Raw genomic sequence first — 23,831 nt, forward strand, 5'->3', positions numbered from 1 at the left:
TTTGTTTCTCATTTTGTGTAATCCAAGAACTTCAGTTCTTCAGACTTGAAATGAAGGACATTCCTTCCAATGGTATCCTGGCCCTGCTGAGTCAATGGGATTTCTGCTACTCACTTCAAAGGGGCCAAGATTTCAGTCTTCATCTTAAATTAAAGATAACTTGGTGGAAATGGTGGTCAGTACTGTGGAGACCGTGATCCCTTCTCAATAGCTTTTGATTTGTTTGGTGGTGCTGTAAATGTATTTAATTCCAAAATATGATAAAGAGCAATAAATACAACACCTAGATTTGCAAACAGTGAGAGGTAACACCGAAGACGCTTTTTGGGGCACTGTTTACCAAAACATTCTAACATTGAAAAACAGTAACCGGATTTTGAATCTCCTTAAACATGAGCTGTCCAGCACGTTCAACTGATGCCATGAATCTTTTGGTTATCACATTGCCTTGGGAGCTTATGTTCAGATGACCGTCTGCCCTTGACTCGTAAGTGTTCTAAGTTTGTCCTTCCCAGGGATGCAGTCCTTCATTTCCTAAGTGTAACTTGCACGCTTTGGATCAAGTTTTGAGAGCATTCATTGCTTCTGTGCACCTGCTGGCAGGGAACCATCATCATACTTCAGTAAGTGATGTAACTGAATAAGTATTATCCCATTACTACTTGTACCTGTATTTATTTGTTGTGTGTCTTAATTTGTACCACTGAAGGATCACTATGCAGGCATATTTGCCACACATGGCCTTCATAATATTTGATGTTATGCTACTGCAATTACTTTAGATAATAACCTGTGGCAGACTCAGTTGTGTTCTTATTTTTGCTCATTTCCTAGATTTCAAGGGGATTACAATGTGTTCATAAAGCCTGTTAAAACTAATGCTTAGCTATCAATTTAAACTAAATATTGTGTTTGCTTATTTTTTTCTATGAATTTTAGGAGATTCTTGAATTATTTTGTGTGAATAGTCGACTATGACCTATTTCTGAATGACGGTAATTTCAGGCTGTACCTCTTGATCAATGAATTTTTTGATAGGTAAGTACCCATTTATCACTAGATACTTCCAGTGTGCCATCCCTGTGAGCTGTGTGACCCATTAGAAGATAAACCAATGCCTCATAGAAACATTCTGTTAGTGGAAATAGAAGAATTTGCAGTGATGTTCTTTACTGGTACTTCTATTCCTATTTTAGAAGCTATGATTTTAAGAATTTTGATACATCTACGTTTTGAGAAGGCAAAGAGTCTGTCTTCTCTAATTAAGAGCCTGTAAGTGTTGTTATAAATCTGGGGTTTTTTTCCTGATCCATTTTAAAAGTAGGACCTAAATAATATGTCTAAATGCTGCTGCTTCCTACCTAAACTAAGACTAGGTTGAAGGCATTTGTGAGCTGGCACTACTTAAGAAAAATAAATAGCTGAAGTAACCTCAGCAGCAATTGTGGTTTGTGTGATAGATTTGTACTGGTTGCAGCAATGCCCAGTAACTTAATTTTAAAAATTCAATGTAGGTTAAGCCTGTGACAGTCTAATAGCTCACAGTTGTTGATTATTTTTTTTTAATTATTATTTTAATATCCTTATGAGATGCTCATCTTAATGGAGTTGCATTCCTTAAGTCTCTGATAAAGCTTGTATGTACATACCTAGTGAAAAATGCCTTCATTTAAGAAGTTTTATCGCCTTCAGACTGAGGATAGGCAATCTTACCCTAATATTAAGAAAAAGGTCAAGATTTTCTGTCATAAATTGTAACTGTCATAAATGGTAATGAAAATCACATATTTTGCAAGTCAAAAGTCTAATGTTTGAAAAATTTTCCTAAACTCTGTCCTGTGTTTGCGCATTTTACATGTTTGTGTGCGTGTATCAATACACACAATAATTGCATGAATGAATTGTCATGCAATAACAAGTTACTTCAAGCTCTTCTAGATAGCATCTTTTTAAGAGGGCATTACTTTCCAGGTATTTTCTGTATTATTTTGGTTTAAATAAAGAAATACAATATTGAAGTGACAGGAAAACAAACATAAAACTTAACACGTTTGTCTTCTGAAATATGTTTGATCTGTATCTCTCTTCAGGTTTTTGTTTACTTAATAATCGCATGAATTCTATTTACAGTTGGCCTTAAATGGTTCATTTTCATTCAGGAGTTTTATAAAACTAGTGTAGTAGCATTTTACCACATATTTATTTGGAGTATACGTAGTAGTTGTGTGGTATTTTATTCATCAGCACCTGATGCACAGGTGAGATTTGGGAGCCCCAATTAATTTTAAATTTTTTGTACAGTATCACAGGCCCTGGTCACATAGCGTCCAGAATATCTTCCATACGCCTTTGCTTGTTCCTCAGCATTTTAGCTGGAGCTTGAAACATCAGCCAACTTCTAGGGTTTTTTTTTCTGCAGTCATTCAAACTGTCACAAGATACCAGAATTATGATGCTGTTAGGATTGTGTAATAAATCATATTTCAGCATAGGTATGTAACGACAAATGTATTTGCATATGATGAACAATGTACTTACAGTAACATGCCATAATAAATCTTTACTGGTATTATATACACCTTTTTCAAAAGGAAGCATACTGGACTTTTAGCCTACTTACTAGCTTCTTAGTGATTTTTGCTGCTATAACATTCCTTAGAGGAGAACATAGCACATCTAACTTGATAGAAATATCTAAAATACACAAATGATGGAAAAATGCTTCATTTTAGGTGAATTTTTTAGTAGACTTTCTTTTTGTTTCCTATTATTTCAAGAATTAAAGCCAAATCCTGTATTACTTGGTAAAACTAAATCAACTGCAGGATGAAACTGACCATGAATGTTAGGAAATGCTCAAATTAAGATCTCTGCTTGAAGTACTTCCTAAGCTGAATAAGGCTTAAATGAAAGTTGTGTTGGTGCTGCTGACTCAAAACCATCACTTTTTTCCATTGGTTAGATTTATTATTTTTACTATATGTATAAATGCATATTTTTAGGGATAAAATGTTATTAAAAAATCCCCTTTATTTGGCATTTTTGCAATAACTGAGATGTGAAATTAGCATCATGGTTCACAAGACACAGCCAGCTCAAACAAATCACAGAACCATACAATTTATCAGCTCTGTTGTAAAATGACATACACAGTTTTAGCTTTTATATATTTCTTCATACTTAGACATAGCGATTTAAACAGGTATATATAATGAGCAAAGAAAAAATAATCTATCTTTAATAAGAAGAATAGGGTAAATTGATTCTAACACAAATGAAATGTTATGCATGCATAGTGAAAAATGCTTTCTCTCTACAGCTTCTCATTTCTGCTACAAATGAATGCAAGTATTTGACAAAGAAATGGGCTTTTTTTGTCTACGGAAATGGAAAAAGCAAGGACTATGCAGGTGTTCTGGGTTAGGAGGCTGTTGTTCAGCAATGGTATCACAATAAACGACAGCTGGAAATTAATTAATTTAATCATTACCATTATGATTTTTTTTTTTTTTAATGAGGGAATAATCTGACTTTTGGACATGGAGTTTCATCACATTTGGATCCAGCTGTACTGGTATGTGCAGCCTTTCCTCTGTGTGTGATCCGTGGACAGGAACACCTCATTTCCTGAAGCTGGGCAAACCGGTGGTCCCAGTCCCTCTCCCTCTCGAGGTCCCCACGCACCAGGCACAGCTGAGCTGTGGGTCAGGCCAGGGAGCAGAGGGGAGAGAGTGCACTTTTGTGAGTGTAGGTAAGAAAAAGCTGCACTGGGGGTGAGGGAGGAAGGAAGCAAAGGAGTATGTCTCATGCTGGATGCGTGACTTTTTGGCAGGACTGCGCTTGTGCAGTGGGGTGCAACCCCCATGAGCATTTTTCTCCTCCATAAGCTCACCATATGCTCTTGACTGATTATTATTTTCATTTGACTGGCTAATATTCCTTTATATCCATCTGCAACAACAGACAAGAACATTTTTATTTAATGATTCAACCTATATGTTGTCTTTTCCATCTTTCTGGTAATCACGTGTCTCTGCTTCTGCCTCAGCCCTTACCTCAGGCTCCAAAAATGCCTTTGCAGTAATTTAAAATAAAATAAAAACCAACCAAATAAACAACAAAATAAAACCACAGTGGCCCTAGTTTAAGATACTTCTGTTGAAGTGCAGTGACAAGAAGTAGCATTTTCTAGCCCAATGAGAAATGGGTACTGAGTATTTTAGGCAGGACTTCAAGCATCCTAGGTGTTTATAACACTGAATTTTCACAGCATTTCAGCAATTTTAAAAAATGTCTTTGATTATGTGCTAACTCTTCTGCTGTAACAATTTGTAAATTTTCAAAATGGTTTGCACGTATATTTTATACCTAAAGGTGGAGGAAACTTTGTTTCTATTATTTCTAATTTTTTCTGCTACTACAGCATTCAGATTTCTGGACTGTTGGAATATTTCATGACCCTGGTAACATACTTGCAAACTGCCAGCATAGCTTCACGCAAAAAAGGTGTCTGTATATTAGCAGTGAGTCACAGGGGAGGCAGCCTGAACAATTCCTCTGACTGTGTGGATTTGAAATAACTTGGAAAAAAAGCTGGTGAAAAAGCACTTGCATTTTAGGTCATCTGTTTCTCTTTCCCTCCATATAGGAAGGGAAAAACAGATGCCTCATCTGGGATGAAGCAAATTATTGGACTGAAAAAATATTAATAAAATGTTCCAGAGACGGTGGAGCTCCTTCCTTGCTCTCCAACATTACAGTATAATAAAATTTATTTTGGCAAAGAGGCTCTTGACCCATGTACCTTCTTGTATTCATTAACAGTGCCAAGATGTGCTTTATGCAGTTACTGCAGGGTCTTTTTATAGCCACCCTTGTTCTCTCACTTATCACTGTCATTTTTTTGTGATATGAAACCTGTACTGTCCAGGTTGTCTTGCTGCTCTTTATCCACAAATGTCCTCATACAGAATCCCACAGTAACAGCTTGTTTCCTAGATTGAGAGTTTAGGTTATCTCCTTCACAGAGCAAGAATTATACTTGATTTCAGTACAATGGTGGCCTATTTTCTCTCTCTTGAAAAATTAAAGCTTATTTGGCTGTAAAGAAAAATTTGCAAAATGTATAAGTTTATAATTTGAAATAAAATACTTTAGAAAACATAAGATAATTTAGGGCTTCCTTTTAATCTAACGTGACAGAGCTGATTGACAGTTTGCCTGCAAGTGCCACCTTAAGTTGTGAGGAATCCCTTTCACTAACAGTATGTATCTATTTCTTTTTCAGGTACTTCTTAGGATAGCCACAGTACAATAATTCTGGATGCACACTAGCTTGTACAAATGTATTTATGCAGTGACCGTGTTAACATCTCTGTTTCAAACACATTACGTTACTTCCACAGCATGTAACCAGGAGCAAAAGTGGAAATACCAGTTCCTGCTCTCACCTTTCCCAAGATTTAATTTGTAAGCCAACTTCTTTTTAAATATTCAGAGACAGGAGAGATGATGCAATGAGCACATCATCACATGCCCACAGGGAAGACAATTATGAATTTCAAGTGCAAAAATTTCCTACCATCTGCCTGATTGAAAAGGAGAAAACAATTGCATAATGGGAACAGAGGCTACTAAAGGAATTGTATGTATTTTCCTGGAAGTGCTGCAAAGACTGGTGAATATTTTTATAAAGTAATTTAGACCTACAGTGGCACTTTTTCAGTAAGTATAATATCCATGTCTCACGAGTTAAATATTATCAGATGTTTGTATTATTGAATACCAGTTTTTAAGCAGCTACAAAAAATATGGTAGACTAAAAAGGAAAGGAGAACTGTAGGGTAATTTAATGATAACTTGTTTATTGATCTCTATCTCTTCTGTATTAATTTCTTCTCAAGAAAGCAATTCCGTGTGGAATAGACTGAAATGGACATCACTGTGGCAGTCATGGTTGATCACAAAATGTGAGTTACAAAGAGCTCTCTAACACTTGAGGGATTAGCTGGTCCAGGAAGGTGGTGAAGAGTGGTCTAACAATTTCAAAGGAAGTTGAAATTATATGAACATGTGGATGAATAGCTGAGTGGCCGAGACAGCAGAGGTAAGTTGTAAACAGAAGTGGGGAAAGAAAAAGGTTGGGCATGTTGCTGAAGCAGAAAGCAAAAAATATATTTCTTTTTTTTTTTTTTTTAGCAACATGTTGTGCAGTTCTATGCAATGCAGTTTGAAGGTGTTAATAGGTCAGAATAGTGGAATTAACTGTTATGGAGAGTTGCAGAGAACTGCAGCTGCCAGGACTGTGCTTTCAACTGTAGTTATGTACAACATTAGGAAGAGTTGCATGTATGGGACAAAATAAATATTATTTGTATCAGCGCAGAAACAAAGAGGATTCTCTATGTGCGAGTGATAGTCTGCTTGTAGTTTCATGCTGAGGATATGGTATCATCCACTGTGATTTGTTCTGCAATTGGAAAAAAAATCAGGTATTTCTTTAGGACATGCTCACAATACCATTCTCATGCTTAGTGAATGAAAGTACAGGGTGGAGTGTGCTGGCTGCTGTCTCAGTTCTTTTGAACTTCCAGATGAGGCATCTTTTTCCTGCTGTTTCCCAACTGCCTAGCCTTGTTTTCACTGCTTGGATCATTTTCTTCAAGCAGTCTTTTACTGTGCTCTTTGTTTATCCTTTCTTTAAAGTTGCCAGATCACCCCCCTTTGTACTGACCAGAACCAGTCTGACTTGTCTCCCTAGAGGGTGGCCTCAGCTTTAGCACTTGCATCCTTAGGGTATTTAGTCTGGGGAGGATGTCACTGGACCCACCCCTTTTCTCCTGACTCCATGGAGGATGTCTTAGCTACCACCACCTTTGTCCAGAACTGGGATGTGGCACCGGTGTGGCATCACCCTCTCTTCAACACTCCACCATTTCACCACAGTGCCAGACGGGTTCCCTCTCGGTGACATCATAGGGAAGGCCTTCTGCTCAATTACCTCAGTGTGTCATAAGGCTGAGCAGAAGAGCAGGCTTTTTACTCTTCCTATCCAATACCATCAACCAGTTATAGATATAAGCACCCTATGGAGACAGTAATGTGTTATCACTCCACCCCAAAGATTGCAAAGTGGTGGAGCCATCTCAGTGTTCCCCACCCCTTTTTTGTTGTTTGGGTTTTTTTTTTCTCATAGGACTAGACATCACCTCTTGCTTTTCCACCTTTCAAAACTAAAAAGTTGGACAGCTTTACTTAACGAGAACTGAACATGTGGAGGTTAGAAGCTCAGGATCGGTTTTGGTAGTCAGTACTCTTGTATTCCTGTGACCACAAAACTGTGAAAGTATTGTAATCTTATGGAGAAGCAGGGTCCTGCAGGTAGCCTTTCCTATCTATTATTGCCTTTATCAAAGGGCTAGCAAAGGGGGCTGGCTTTTCTCTCATAAATAAGGTATCCATTTTTCATACAAAGACAAGTAGTTGGTACAGATCATCAATAACTCACCCTTCGAGACTGTCACAAATGAGCACTCAGTAGTAGCACCTTATACCCAACTAATAGTTAGAACTCATGGGATCGAGTCCATGAAAAGGGAAACCTTTCTGGTCGAGATGGGTTTGTTTCCTCAGAGTTCTGCATGTGTTTGGACTGGACACCGTTTGGCTGACTCACCAGCCAAATGAATGAAATCTTTCTCACCTCCGCCCAGACGTACAGCATTATATACCGGTGTGTAATACCTTTGGCTCCAGTCAGCCTGGTCAGTGTGCACGGGGCTCTGACAGATACCCGTCTGCTTGCGAATGCTTAGGGTTTGAGGATTCCCACAATGTGAATACATGTATACATACAGACGCAAAAAAAACCCCAAACAGTGAGCAAAGCTGCTTGAGCTGGAGATCAGATGCATTTTCTTACCTTTTCTCTTACCCTCACCCTCAGAGTCCTTTCCTATTCCCAAGTTGCACTATGGTGCTTGAGAGGCAACCAAAATGGCAATTTATCTGGACTACAAGATTAAAGGGTTTCCATTTTACAAGTCATAAATAAAGTAAGCAAATAAGTAAGCAAAGTAAATCATTTTGTTAGGCCTGTGTTTACCTTTAGTACTGCTTGTTAACTCCCTAGCATTCTGCAAGGCTTTTCACAGACCAAAACAAAACGAGGGCAGCTAAAGAATGAAGGGCAGGGAGCAGCAGGATGTGGCGATTCTTAAGATGAGGGAGTAAAGACAGCCTTTAAAGGACTTGAAAGAAATATTTAAAACAAATTAATTCTACCCGTGTGTAAACGGAGTTTGTATTCATAAAGTAGTTACTTGTCAGTGAGCACTCTTACCCACCGGCAGATGAGAACAGGAGGTATGGGGTGGTGATGGAACAAACTTGACTAGTGACCTCTTCTACAGAAATGGAGCAGTGTGTGTTTCCTAACCAGAGGTCTGTATTTAGGTAACCAACTCGGTAATCTGGCACGGCTTTGCCACTTGTTTTTTTCATAGAACAAAACCTGCTGCCAAAGGCATGGCAGAGGAAAGCAAAGGCAAAATACAGATCTGAACATCGTCAGTGCAGCGCAGTGTTCACCTCGGGTCACAGTAGCGGTGTTTTGTCTTTGGCACCTGGTTATCTGTGGGAATGGCTACACAAGTTGAAGGGCTGTCTGTCAGCTTCTGCCATAATCCTGCTCCCAACTCCAGAGACAGACAGAGCGGGAGTTAGGTTTTGTGCTGATTACCATCAGCTCGGTGTGCTGTTCGGAACATCGGCCAGATCGAACCTGGGGATGAAGCGATCCCCCCTTCTCTCCGGCGGGTGGTTCTGTTCCCTCTCCTCGCCTACACCGGTGCTTTTGAGTTGGTTCAGGAAGACGATTCGGGGACATCCCGCGTGCTCCAAAAAACATTCGGTCAGGCTCTCCGGGTATCCGACTCGCTTTCTGTGGCTACGGTGACGCGATCACTAGGCCCAAAGTTGGCGGAGGAGGGAGAGGGACCCCAGCAGCCCCTCGCGGGGCTCTGGGGACCCCAAATCTTGCTCGTGCGGCTGTGCCGCGCCCCTGCGCCCTCCCCGGGCAGGGACTCGCGGCTGGACCGGGGGCTGCCGGCCACCTGGCGTTCCAAGGGGAAAGCCGCGACTGGCGTCGTCCCACAGCGGCCCCGTCCCGGCGGGCGGTTCCTGGCCCCCGCGGAGGGACCAAAGGACGGGCGTTTGCCTTACTGAAGCCAAACGAGCGGCCGTACCGCGTGCCGGAGGCCGGGTCCCGCCGTCCCGGCGGCGACGGGCGACATGTCGCGGCTCCCCCCCCTGGGGGAGGGTGGGGGGTGGGGGTCTCTGCGGAGAGGCCCCTTAGTCCCGCCCCCTCCTGGGGCGGGGCGGGGGAGGGAGGCTCGGCCCCGCCCCGCGGGGGCTGACGGGCAGAGGCGCGCGGGCGTCACGCGGTGACGTGCGGCGCTGCCCTCAGCGTGGCGGGAAGCGGCCGCCGCCATGATGAGCGGCCTCCTGCTGCTGCGCGCCCTGCGCCCCGCTCTCCCGGCCGCCGCCGCCGCCGTCCGCCGCCTGCGCACCGCCGCGCCGCGGCCCGCCTTCGCCAAGGAGCTCTTCGTGGGGACGCTGCGGAAGGTGAGGGGCCCGCCCCGCCGCTCCGCCCGGGGACCGGCGGGGAGGGAGGGGGGGGGGGGGGCCGCCCGTCCAGCGCTCCTTGCGGCCGGCGGCGCCTCAGGGGCGGGTGCGGGCCGTTCCTCCGCCCGCACCGTCCCACGGAGGAGCGGGCGGCAGCCGCTGCTTCAGCGGGTACCGGCGCCGGTGGGGAGGCGGCGTGTCCCCCTTCCCTGGCCGGCAGCGGAGCGCTGGGCCGAACCGCGGCCTCGCACCTGCCGCCCGTTACCGGCGGTAGCGCATCATGGCGCCGCTTGGGTGGGAGAAGACCCTTGGATCGCCGAGTCCAGCCGTGAACCTCACGCTGCCGAGTCCACCGCTAACCCGTGTCCCTAAGCGCCGCACCTGCGCGTCTTTTGAACGCCTCCAGGGACGGTGACTCCACCGCTTCCCTGGGCAGCCTGTTCCAGCGCTTTGACAACCCTTCGGTGAAGAAATTTTTCCTAATACCCAGTGTAAGCTTCCCCTGGTGCAACCTGAGGCCGTTTCCTCTTGTGCTATTGCTTGTTACTGGACAGGAGAGGCCAGCACCCACCTCACTACAACCTCCTCCCAGGTAGTTGTAGAGAGCGATAAGGTCTCCCCTCAGCCTCCTTTTCTCCAGACTAAACAACTCGCGTTCCCCCAGCCGCTCCTATTAAGACTTGTGCTCTAGACTCTTCACCAGCTTCATTGCTCTGCTCTGGACACGCTCCAGCACCTCAGTGTCTTTCCTGTAGTGAGGGGCCCAAAACTGAACACAGTGTTCGAAGGGCAGCCTCACCAGTGCCCAATCAGTTCCCTGCTCCTGCTGGCCAGGCCATCTCTGATACAAGCCAGGATGCCGTTGACCACCTGGGCACACTGCTGGCTCGTATTCAGCTGGCTGTTGGCCAACACCCCCAGGTCCTTTTCTGCTGGGCAGCTTTCCAGCCACTCTTCCCCAGGCCTGTAGCATTGTGTGGGGTTGTGACCCAAACACAGGATCTGGCACTGAGCCTTGTTGAATCTCATACAGTTGGCCTTGGCCCATCGATCCAGCCTGTCCAAATCCCTCTGTAGAGCCTTCCTGCCCTCAAGCAGAATGGAGAAGATGAGGCATTGCCATGCAGTCTGCTGAATGCAATTCTAGTAACAGCTGCTGCTCCTTGTTGCAGTCCAGGCCTGTTCGCTCTCAGGTATTGGTCTCAGTTGGTCTCTCAGCTGAAGCCGAGTTAAATAAATGGACCTATTTGCACCTGTGCACACAAAATGCATGATGTAATTTTAAATGCTCATGAACAACCAGCATCTGAAGGGCTACTTTAAACCACAGTCTCCTGTTCTTGCAAGCCCATGTTCCCTACAGAAACACAAGTGTCTGTTTACACTGGGCTCTGGGCCTTGAACAACTGCATTCCACAAAACTTATGTCAGTTCATCTGCTGTTTACTTCAAGGAGCAAGCCTTTATGTATACTTTTGCTTGAAGTTTTTTGTAGGAAAGATCAAAGTTCTTGTTGTGTCTTGAGATGCCACCAGACAAAGAAGTTACAAATTTGAGATACAACACTGTATTAAAACAGTACTTGTTAATTAAAGGATTGGAGTATGTATTTATCAAAAATTACAGGGTTAAATAAATTGAAAAAAGGAATAACTCAGCTCCACTGAAATGAACAATAAAGTCTCCCAGAACAGACCTTGTCAAGTAAAGTGTTGTGACAGCTAGCAGTCAGACTCCATCACATTAAACCCCTCTTCATATATGCCTTTTTTTTTTTCTCTCAAATTCAATACAACAGTTTTCTAAAAAAACTATAGCATTTACTAGATCCTGAATTTTTGGACCTGACATGATTCTTCACACTGTTATGAGCAGTTCTGTTTTGGCAGAGGTAGGCTGGAGCACCTCTCTTACAGAGACAGGTTGGGAGAGTTGGGGTTGTTCCGCCTGGAGACGAGAAGGATCCAGGGAGACCTTGTAGCCTGTCTAACCTTCCAGTACCTAAAAGGGGCCTACAAGAAAGCCGAGAGGGACTTTTTACAAGGGCATGTAGTGATAGGACAAAGGGTAGTGGCTTTGAACTGAAAGAGGGTAGGTTTAGATTAGCTGTAAGGAAGAAGTTCTCCACTGTGAGGGTGGTGAGGCACTGGAACAGGTTTTCCAGAGAGGCTGTGGATGCCCCATCCCTGGAAGGGTTCAAAGCCAGGTTGGATGGGGCTTTGAGCAACCTGGTCCGGTGGAAGGTGTCCCTGCTCATGGCAGGGGGGCTGGAACTGGATGATCTTTAAGGCCCCTTCCAACCCAAACCATTCTGTGGTTTTATGACTCTGTTTAAAAGGGGAAAGATGATAAGAAGCATAGTTCTCATGTAGTCTTTCACTTCTTGTGTTAGTTGCTTGGATTTTTTTTTTTATTTACTCAAGTCTGTCATGTTATACTGCCTCCAGTTTATGACCAAAATACCAGGGTGTTGATAAGGAGCAGTATGGAACTCACTAACCTTTGTACTTGTGACATTAAACAGGTGGGAGTGTGCTGTGTGTTGCCAAGGGACAGTGTTTATGGGCTGAGCTTTGGAAACATAACAGTAAATTGATTCTGGTACAAATTAAAATTAACTAACTTTTTTTCAATCCCAGAATGGGATTACATTGACAAAATTCATGGTTGATGAAGGATTTTTTGCATCCTCATAGTCCTTACATTCTCTTTAATTCTTCCTAATGTTTCTGTTTTTCAGGTAATACCTTCTGATTTGTTTTTGGTATGTGTTAAAGTTGAGGCCTAAGGCTGTTTCTGAACATCTTCCACAATTCTTAATTTTCACAGTTTATTTTAGAGTCTAGTATTTGAAAGGTATATGTCCTTGAATTTGTATTTCAGTTGCATGATTCGTGCTTTTTAATAATAATTTTAAAAATTGCCTTTTGTTTTAGGAAGAAGTTTTCCCTTATCCAGAAATTAGCAATGAAGAACTAGAGGAGATCAACCAGTTTGTAGGACCTGTAGAAAAATTCTTCAACGAAGAAGGTATAGTTACTAGTTTCTTATTCATGCAAGTGATTTAGTGATTAAAAAATGATTTAACTGTAGCAGTTGAATAAGATTATTATACTTAAAATATTTAAGTTATTTTTATGCATTTATTACTAGTCATATAGTGCTGCTGGTTCTACAGGCGTGTTCATTTCTGTTTTTTTTTTATATGGAGTATTTGTATGCTGATGAGAAGACATAAGTCTTCAAAACAGAAAAATAAATATAAAAAAACCAGGAAGTAAAAGAATCCTGGGATAGAGGTAGGATTTGAAATTTGTTTTAGCTCAGTTGAATAATGCTATCTACCACTTCATATATTGTGAATTTTTCTGAAACTTTTTAACTGTCCTACTGTACTAAAACTGGTTTTAGCAAAATTCAGCAGACATATTCATAAATGATGACTTATTGAGAAGCTGTGAAAAATCAAAAGCATTTATGTTTTTTCAGCATTAGAGTAGTGATTTTATTTAGGAAAAGTTGTATTAGCTATATGCACTCCAGATAGGTTGCACGGTGTTTCATCTGTTACTGGTGCAATAGATAAGCCAATTCTAGAACAATTGTAGAAAATTGTTTTTTACAGATAGCAATTTCTGAGACCGTTAAAACACTATCGTCTCAGATTTCCCGCTGACAAAGATACTAGGTCTAGATTGTCAAACACAGCAGGAGTTTGAAGAAGCCCGTGATTGTCACAGATCACAATTTATGAGATCCAGGTAATTTTAACTAGAAAATTGTAATGTTCCTAACTGACAGTAAATTAAGAATTTATGCAGATTACATTTTTTTAATTCTTTGTTCTGTTAGGGAACATCATTTGTTGAGTAAAAACCCTGATATTTAAGGGAGGAATAAAACTGTCAAATTATAGAGTCTTAACTGAAGGTGGAAATTGCTCGTCTATCTTTGAATTCACAACTATTTCTGTTTAGTTATTCAGAGTAACTCACGGATGTGGTAAAAATAGGTTAGGAGAGCAGCCTTAAACAGTTAGGAACTTGATATGATTGCACTGGGCAAGGAGATTCATCTAGGCAGAGTCATTGTGAAGCTTCACAATGTCCAGACACCATGGGTAGGTCTGTGTGGCCATAGTGGAGGAAGAGGTAAAAAACCACCTTTCTCTGCCTGGAACAGCTGATGGCATATCACAGATATGTATCTGATACTATGTAGCTAAGTGGGGAACAAAAAGTCTTTTTTAAAAATAAAAAAGTTTTCTTTCTGGATAACTTCTCTTAGAAGAGCATCAGAATGTTTAGCTGCCTCCCCCTGTTATATTTCGTACAGAAATTACAGTGTCAGATTTAATTGGGGTGAATGTGGGGTTTCTTTAGGAAAGCTCTATTGCTTTTGCAGAGTTAGTTCTTTTTCTGTACTTTTTGGAAAGATGGTTTGTGTTGTTTTTGCTGCAGCTTACAGCCTTCCTGAGCTGCTTAATGCAATTCTTGTTTATTTTCATTGTCACAGTACAGAACAGCTTTTTTAATCCCCCAAGAATTTGAATAACTCATAAGAACAAGATTTTTGTAATTAACTCATTTGTATGTACTTTTTTTTTTTTTTTTTTTTAAATCATGACCTAGCCATAGTTCAGATAGAAGATCCTGGAAGTACTTTGCTTATTCCAGCCATGGCATCTGCTAACATGCACATGCAAAACTGTACAGATGGAAATGTTTGAGAAGATTGAATAAAACCTAGATTTTTCCTACTTCCAGTCCTTTTCCTGTATATGTTGTGACTTTACAGCCATAATCGGTATTCTTGGTGGTTCTGTATTTTGACTTTGATGGTGTAATAAGGTGGGCTAATTAAGTGGAGCGGTGTTCTCCAGAAACAGAATTGGGACTTTCCACTGCAATGTTTGTGTCCATGTGATGACTTGTCTCTGTGATTGTCATCAAAAGGCTAAAAATAATTGTTTTTCACTTTGCAGGGAGGAGGATGGGTTGGGGCAGCAGGCTGCAGTGAACAGGCCCCAACCAACCCAAAGTATTATTAGTCTTACAGAAGCCAGTTTAGGGTTTGAGACTTTTCCAACCACAAGGGGAGGAGGGCAAAGAGAGACAGTCAGTGAGATCAGACTGAAGCCAGAAAGAGCAAGTCTTGCGAAGTTAGGGATGAGAAGTATGTCTGTAACCTGGTGCAACAAGTACTATGACCTTTCTCAAGATGCTTCAGAAGACTAGAGGAAAATTACAGCAGGGAGGGATGTGATGCTCCAGCAGACCCTTTTTCTGTAAGTTATTTCAGTTCTTCAGGTCTGGGCTCTCAGACTGATCCTTAGGTTAGAGATCATACTGCTGCTGTCTCATAGCACGCAGTGACCTTTGCCTCTGATTGGAGAACACTGCGGTCTCAGAGATTTTTTTCTGCATGAAGAAACACAGTTTTAACTTATAAAACCTTCTGTATTTGTAGTGGACTCTAAGAAGATTGATCAAGATGCAAAAATCCCGCCTGAAACTTTAAAAGGACTGAAGGACTTAGGTCTCTTTGGCATGCAGATTCCAGAGGAATATGGTGAGTAAATGATCACAAAACAATAACCCAGTAGTCTATATTAAGTAATGCATTTTTGGGTATTGCAAAATGTGTCTGTACTATTCCATGTGTAGTCATTTGACTTTGATGTCTAAATTAGGAGCTGAAGCTTCCTCCCTAGTTAATAGAGAGGTGCAGGCACCAAGAATGTCTCTTGGCTACGTAGGGAGCTATGCATACTCTTACCTTGGGCGCCTGAGTTAGATGACTAATTTTAGATGGTGTAAATTCCTCTTGGCATAGCATTTTCCTTTTTGTTCTTTTTTTGGATGCAGTAGAGTAGCTTGGCATTCTACGGGACTTGCAGTTCTTGCTGATGGTTCCTAAACTTGTACTGAGTCCAAACTACAGTGTCTCATAGAACTGATCTATCAAAACTGTCGCCTGTCATTGGCAGATTGGAACGCGTTTGAGCATATAGAAGTGTAGAAGTATAATGTCTATTTATTGAAAGTATAGCTTTTGTATAAAATCTTTCCTATGTAATACTGAATGAAAAGTTTATGTCTTAAAGGACATTATAGTACCAGTGGAGATCAGAGACATTCGTTCTTCGGTGGATTAACCCTTAAACTTGCAAAGGAATTTTCAAGAAAATATTTACCTTATTCTTATGCATAAAATAAAAATTGGGATCAAAACTAATATTTTACATGAAATTTTTAAAGCAATGAGATCATTGCATTGTCTATTTTCTATTACAAAAGAAGGAGACTTTAAAGACAACAACTCAGAGGAAGGCAAAACCGTGTTTGACCAACTGCAGAAGATAGTTTCACTTAGCAAGATACCTAATTTTTGAAGATAATAGTGTGAAACAATATTTTTTTTCAGTGATTACAGTAATACTATATAAAGCTGGAGACATACCTCAGTATTTATTTGGCATTAAAGTAATATCCTATTTTTCGTGGCATTTTTTGTTATGCCTTTTTCATTTATTTTATTAGGCAACATAACTAGTGTTGCTGTGCTGCACTGATTTCAATTAATTAAATAAAGCATTTATATACAAATTCATTGAAGTATATTGGACAGCTTGCATGTGCTGTAACATGATGTGATCTCTGTTGATTCATTAATTGTTAATTCATGCTTTTGAAATGCATTAGAAACGGTATTAAATGTTTTTCATGGGTATTCAGAACTAGGCAGGATGATGTGAGAGTACTATAGAAAAGAGGTTTGCAAGCTCTTTAAAGTTTTTCTCTTCAGGATTGTGTCTTGGGAGGAGAAAGATCTGGACAGAGCACCTTAGCCCAGATGGGGAGAGAGAGGTATTTAGGAGTTAAGAAATATATTGGAAGAAAACAGGACGATGACGTCCATTGAAAGGAGGTGTTGGAAGCAGAGAACAAAGGACAGAACTCAGACCATTAGGAAGCATCCTGAGGTTGGAAGTGTAACTTACCATTGATTAACTAGAAATAAGCATCCCACTCATAATTTTTTTAAAGAGACTCAAAGGCAATGTATTTGACTTCGAAATCATACTTTAATTTAATAAAATGTTATTGTTGTTTGGATCTTGTATTGTTTTGAAGCTTGTGAAATAATATTCTCTCAGCTTCCAGTTTCTAAAAGGTTGCAGTCCATTCAGCATACTTGTAGAAAATCATAGTCCTGTTGTTTTGTAAACATGTATGCTGGATAAAAACTAGAAGACGGAAAGCAATTGCCTTGCTATAAGCAGCCTATTTCTTTCTGCACCATAAATAATATGCTTCTAACGAGGTTATTTCCCATTTTCTGTAACTTAAACCTGCTGTATTTTTGTTGGTAGTGCTTGTCATATTTTAAAACCCTTCAGTCACACGTATTCAGTGCTTTGTGCATTGCATGGTATTTTTCATAATGGTTTGTAATAGAGGCATATTTGCCAGAAACATTAAAATGTAGAACATTAATGGGAAAAACGAAGTTCATGTAAATCATGGAATAATGGCTCTCGTTAACATGGGCATAACTGAATTACTGTGCACATCATCAGTAGTCTCCAAGCTGAATCCTGAAGCCAGCACCACTTAGAAAGGGGAAAAGAAGTAAAGAGTGTACAGATAGGAGAGTGCGAGTTTCAATTCATGTAAGCATGCTCTGAAGGAGAAGGGTGTAAGAGGCAGTGATGTGAATTAATGGTATGGGGGAGAGTTGTTCTTGCATTTTTTTTTTGTTATCTATAAAATAGTAGGACTATTGAGACGTCTGCTGAAATAAGGTATTCATTGTCCTGACTTACATCACTATCCCAAATAGTGATGGGATATTATTAGCCTGGACAAAAGATTATCTTGATTAGATAAAGTTGTTTATTCAGCAGTAATATATAAAATACTCTTAAATTACGGGAGCAGGACTTCTAGTCCTGACGACATAAAATTCTTGAATCTTAGACTCATACAGATGCAGCTTTGATTTATCCTACTTCTTTTCAAGCTCCTTACAAATAGTCTCTGCATTTGCAGCGGCAGATCACAAAATTCCTCAAAAAAAGGATGTGCTCATGTCAAGTTTGTTCCTTGATATATTCACATTTTTTGATTAAAGACATTTTTGAAGTGTTGTATTTTATCCTTCTTTAGTACCAGTTTGGAAGTCTGCTTGGGAACTATTTTCTCTGGGTCATTTTCTGCCCCGCTTGCAGTGAAGCTCAGGACAGCCTGGCTGGCTGCGTATGGGTACCAGCCCAGCCCTGCTCCCTCTGCTGCTTGGTCTGCAGCTGCTGAGCTGTAAAGCTGTAGATAGGTTAATGGTCTGGCTTTGTAACTAGCGAGGAAATGTCACCAAAAAAATTCATTTTATCCTGTAAGCACAGAAGTTGGGACTAGAGCGGTTTTTATACTGAATCTTTTACCATTTTCACATTGGATTCCCATGGATTATGCTGTATTTCCTATATGTGCTTGAACACAAACACATCTGCTTTCTGAATAGAACTAAATCCAGCACAACTCATGCTTATTACAAAAGTTACTGTTTTCACAGTGCATTCTTCTGGCACAACTGCAGCAATGTGCTACTTGTTTGTGGACATACTATATCCAGTCTGTACTAAGACACTTTCCAGTTAACTGTTAAATTCTTGATGTTTCTGTATTTGAAAGGGATTTTTGCAGGGGAAAGGGCAAGTTAAATTGTAAGGTATCTACTTAGAATAAAACGTAGTATTTGTTCCAGGTGGTCTTGGTCTATCAAATACCATGTATGCACGTTTGGGAGAAATCACTTCTTTAGATGGATCTATCGCAGTTACTCTGGCAGCTCATCAAGCTATTGGGCTTAAGGTAATGCTCTTTTATGTCGAGTAGTTCTACACAACTTGCGTAGAAAAGGTGAGGTGAAGTTTGTTTAAATGTGGAGTGTGGGTGTAACAAATAAGAATTACCAGTGAATCATAAATCAGGTAAAACATTCTGACATCAGGTTGATTGTTAGGGTTCCCAGCACCCTCTGCCAGTGGCTCAGTGCAAGACTTTCATGCAGCATGAAGACTAAATATGAAGTACACAAGAAAATTATCAGTCCAGGAAACATTGAGATAATAATTCTTAGAAAAATTATCTTAAATGATCCCAAGTTTTTTAAATTGAGCAAACTTGATAGAAGTACCTACAGTAAATACTGAAATAAATACAATATCAGAGTGGCTAAAATTATGGGGAGGTGGGACAACCATACAGAGAATTAGAAGGGTGCAACTTTTTCTACCTGAATGAGGCTGCGTATTGGGGGAGCTTAGAGAAGAAAACTTATCCAAGACCAGGTGCTATATTGAGCATGTGATTTTTAAACTCGTTTTCTGTATAATACAGCCTTAGGTATCTACCTTTTAGTGGCGGATGGATGCTAGTAGTCTGAAAATTGAAACAGCAGTAAGTTCATTATAACAAGAAAAAATTCTTCATGGAATTGAGCAGACAGTGCTAATTAAAAATATGTATTTATTCCTCACCTTTCTTAAAATTCGCCATCTGTAGAACAGGGCTAGTGAGCTGAGCTGATTTGTAAAGCAGTCTAAAGAGAAGTGTAGTGTAAGACACAACTTCTGTTACTCTCCTGCTGTGGCCAGTTTGGGTCAGTTGGGGTTAATCCTAATTTTATTGAGTAACTGTATCTTAACTATTTAACCACTCATTATTTACCTTTATCTTGTATTTTTGGATTTTGTCTGTCCTTCATAAGAAAGCTGCTGTACAAAAAATAAATATAACAGAGATAATTAAAACAAGTGCACTCTCACAAAAAGTTGTTGAATGCCTATGTAATGAAATAATTTGGAACCCAAGTAAATCGTGTTCTGTTCTCTGATTAGGAGCTTTGAAAATTGCTGCTTTTGAGGTTATAAAATAAAGTCATAGTGATAGTAATGAAAGTGTAACAAATGATAGAGGAAGGCTATCTCGGTGCCTTTCAGAGCAATGGTTAAGTCTTCACTTACAGTGTAAATACAGTGAAACCTACCCTAGAAGGCAGTCTTAACAGGCTGTTTCCTATCAGCCTTTGAACAACTGTGTGATGATAACTTTGACATATTTTAACGTCTGATAAATAATCATGTTAGTTGTTTATTAAACTGTGTCTTGTTATGACATAAAATTTGCAAATTAAGCTTCCTGAACTTGGTAAGGCTTATCAGCTTCACTTCTTTTTACACAGGTGGATACTGAAAAGTTTTCTATTAATTCTTTGTTTAGGGAATCCTCATTGCTGGCACTGATGAACAGAAAGCAAAGTATCTGCCTAGACTGGCATCTGGGGAGCACATTGCAGCTTTTTGTCTCACTGAGCCTGGAAGGTACTGGTTTTGTAATCATAAAAGCTTCAGAAAACACCAAAATTATTTTTTTTATTATTTTTATTTTCATTACAGTGATTGTTTGGTTAATATATTAAATCTTTATTATTTGGTCCCTATGGCTTCAGTATATAGGTCTCTTTTTTTTTTTTTTTTTTTTTTAAAAAAAAAAAAGGTACACTTAAATCATGTAATTCATGTTTCCCCAATGTGCTGCTTATGGCAGTTTGCATGAAATCACTAACTGTTGTTGTTGTTGCCATCCCAGGAATTAATCCACTTAATTTCTGGCATTACTGAACATGAATTGAAAGGATACTTTGTGCCATGTTAGAAATAATGTGCTGTGACTGTTCTAGGATGCTTTCAGTCCTTTTTCAAAATTTATAAAAGCCTGTATTGAAGGAGCTATCAAAAATAATGGGAGGAAATTTTGGTCTTTCCTTAGAGTTTAGAAAAGGCATTGTAGCAGCAACTTCATTTCAAAGATAAAAGTTATATTTATTACATTTGTTTGTTGACTATTGCTAATGTTGCAAATTCTGTTAATGCAGAAGAGGTACAGTTTTCTTAAAAACATACAGGCAGATGGTTTACTACGTGATTGTGAAGGAAAGTGATTGAAGGACTGAGACCAGTTGGATGTTTGAAAGTTGAATCTTGCTTGTCCATACGAAACTATAGTTTGAAACTCTTTTCTGAATTCTTGTCTGCTAGAGTGACTTGCAATGAGCATTTGGTTTACTTGCTAATTTTCATGTTGCTGTGATGTAGATACGTCCCAACCATCAGTGATGGGTTTTATTCAAGAGTCCTAACTAAGCTGGGGTTTGACCCTCTAAAAGCTACCCCACTTGCAGGTAAAATTTAAACTAGCGCAGATATTTTAACAAAGTGATCCATGGAAGGGGCTTGGAGGTAACACACAGAAAAAAATACAAGGGCTAACTGTGTTCTGAAATTCTTCTAACACCTTTATTTAGCCCACTATTGTTTAAAAAGATTGCTAGTCTTAGTAACTTAGTCTTCTTGGAGACCTTAGTTCTAGTGCACAGAAGCAATCATTTTTAGAACTGAATTTTAGAAACCTAATCCTATTAAATACCAGCTGAGATCTGGCTGTTCCAAGAACTTAACAACTGTCTTCAGCTGAAAGCCCAAACTGAGCTGTTGTGGCATTTTAATTTGTGGAAAAGGAAATTTTTTTCCAGGAGGAGATTATGTGCTGCTTGTTTCATTATGTAATTAGGTGGTGATTCAAGAGAAGATATGAATTTTTAATCACAGAACCTAAACTTTTGATTGCTTTCTTGTAATTGACCTGCTGATTTTGCTCCTGTAGAAAGTATTTTATGTGTCCAAGTGCTCATTGAAAGAGACTGTCACATGTTTTTCATTTCTGTTGGGCCTTTTTTCACATAGGATATAAAAGCAGTGTGTGAATTTTTGAGGAACAACTTAGACATTTTAAACTTGATAGTTAGTTTTAGGATGACAGTTCCATTGTATGTTCACATAGCTCAACGTGTAGCTCAAAAAAGTTGCTTGGGCAGCATTCTGAATGTTCTGGTCAGGTCATAAGATTGATAACATACATGATAATCACCAGAAATGTCCCCTCAGGTAACTTAAGTATATTTCTCTAGTGCTGTTGAATCTAGTAAGTTTCCGTGTTAGTTAAAAACTAAAATTTATATACTACTATTTAATACAACTGTAAACATTCCTTTTTAAAAGATGGGAAGAGGGAGAAGATGTATTTAAATTTTGTATTTTTATTTGTACTTTTATTTTATATTGAAATTTATTTTGTATTTAAAGCATGTTTATTTCTTTAAACATTAATAACTTGTCTGGCTTTTAGTGGAAGTGATGCTGCATCCATCCAGACAAGAGCAACCCTCAGTGAAGATGGGAAATACTTCTTACTAAATGGCTCCAAGGTATCCGCTTACAGACTGGAAATATGACAGGGTTTTGTTACAAGTTTATAGAAAGCATCTTTGTCTTTTGCAGCATAGCAATCCATCGGTTTTGCTAAGTAAAAGGTTAGCTTGGCAGCTGCATCACAATTTTGAGGTTTCCAAGCGAGTGAAGAATGACCATGTCAGAAAGACAACCCATGTTGGTTTAGGGCCAAAGAGAATAGAAAAGCACGCTGTTCGGGGAATAACCTTCACTAAACTCTTGGTAGAAAGGTATGAAAAGCCACTTTTGGGTTCTGTCTCTGTATCACCAGCTCATGGTGTTCAGCTTCAGGGAGCGTTAGTCCCCTCTGTGACAGCATAGGCAAAAGGAAACTTCGAACCATGTTTTCCCCTCTCTTCATTCTTCATGCCAGATTTTTGTAGGTATTTCTGAAAGAAAACTTGACACTGAATTGGAAACAGGGCTGCTTGGAACATTTCCGCTAAAAGAAACAATGGCAAAATACAATCTTGAAGAACTGTAGAGATCCACTAGATTCACCAGGATTTGGTACATTGCAGACTTGATCTGTAGTTGTTGATGTATTTGTCTGTGATGTGAAGAGAGAGACCCGTCCTGTGGGAGAGGCCTCTGAATGTGGCCTGATTCAGAGAATTTCTCATCAGACTTGAGATTATTTTGGGCAAAGTGGTTCTACAGTCTGTATTACCCTTGTATCCCTCACGTGCCATAAGAAGCAGGATATACAAGCTTTTGTGAAAATGCACCATGGATTTTAATTTAATTCAAATCTATATTACAACCTATTTTTATAGTTGCTCTAAACTGACTATTCTGTGGTCCACTTTCCTTGTAAATGTGTTCACAAGAGGCAGAACTAGTAGCAGAACGCTCGTTAGAATTTAAGGGAAGCAGCAGCAATCTTTCACTACTCAGTGCTTTGCTAGTCTGTTACGAAACACTTAGGAACAGTGCTCACAAAACCAGAACAAATGTATTTCTTACACATCTTTCCTCTCTCGAAACAGGTTTGGATATCAAACGGTGGCCTTGCTAATATTTTCACAGTATTTGCTAGGACAGAGGTTGTTGATAAAGATGGACAACTAAAAGACAAAATTACTGCTTTCATCGTAGAGCGGGATTTTGGTGGAGTCACACATGGGAAACCTGAGGATAAGTTAGGCATTCGAGGATCCAATAGTAAGAATCACTTAAATTGTTAACAGAAATTGTTTTAATATTTTAATTTGTTTAGATCATCTGAATTCAGAGCCAAATCAGTATCTGTTCAATAGAACAGTGTAAGTTTCATTCCTTTACGTATCCTTTTGTATGAGTCCTCCTAATGCAGGGTCTGAAATAAGAAATCCATATTGTATAATTCTTTTCTGCACGTCAAGCTTCCCTAGCTATGCAGTGAAGGAAATTGCTCAGAAGATTCAGTAACCAAGTAGCTTTAATCTCAAAGTAAGTTTTCATAGGCTCTTAAGCTTACTGATGGTTATAGTTTTTCACCATCTATCATTTGGACTTGACTGCTGTATCAGTTCCTTAAAATAGAGACAAAACTATAGTTCTCTGTTTACACAATGTACATTAATTATATTTTGAATATTTTACATCAGTAATTGATGTCGACTACAGTCTTTTCCCAAATTCTAACTTCTTTTACAAAGCATATGTAATTTTGTCATAAACAGTGCATTAGGGAAACTTTCTTTCTTGTTACAAAAAAGAGTAACTTATGTTCCTGAATGTCTTTTAAATATTTCTACATAATAATTCAACAGCTATTAACTCTGTGTTTCAGCCTGTGAAGTACATTTTGAAAACACAAAAGTGCCTATAGAGAATGTAATTGGAGAAGTAGGAGGGGGATTTAAGGTAAGCA

At 39.8% G+C, this 23,831-nt stretch overlaps 1 protein-coding gene across 2 annotated transcripts in view; it reads left to right on the top strand.

Moving 5' to 3' along the window:
* The first annotated feature begins 6,027 nt into the window (after positions 1-6,027).
* Positions 6,028-23,831, top strand: part of ACAD9 (acyl-CoA dehydrogenase family member 9) — a 28,928-nt gene continuing 11,124 nt past the window's right edge. Inside the window, exons 1-8 of one of the 2 annotated variants that reach the window (XM_049826652.1) lie at positions 6,028-6,106; positions 12,561-12,654; positions 15,094-15,195; positions 18,391-18,497; positions 19,908-20,008; positions 21,873-21,951; positions 22,966-23,140; positions 23,751-23,824. In XM_049826652.1, the coding sequence (XP_049682609.1) occupies positions 15,174-15,195; positions 18,391-18,497; positions 19,908-20,008; positions 21,873-21,951; positions 22,966-23,140; positions 23,751-23,824 (558 nt within the window). In that variant the 5' untranslated portion in view covers positions 6,028-6,106; positions 12,561-12,654; positions 15,094-15,173. Of the gene's footprint in view, positions 6,107-9,456; positions 9,625-12,560; positions 12,655-15,093; positions 15,196-18,390; positions 18,498-19,907; positions 20,009-21,872; positions 21,952-22,965; positions 23,141-23,750; positions 23,825-23,831 lie in introns of those variants that run through there. The other variant, XM_049826651.1, reaches the window with a different exon arrangement.

The sequence above is a fragment of the Accipiter gentilis genome, chromosome 23 (genome assembly GCF_929443795.1).
Source record: "Accipiter gentilis chromosome 23, bAccGen1.1, whole genome shotgun sequence".
NCBI lineage: Eukaryota > Metazoa > Chordata > Aves > Accipitriformes > Accipitridae > Astur > Astur gentilis.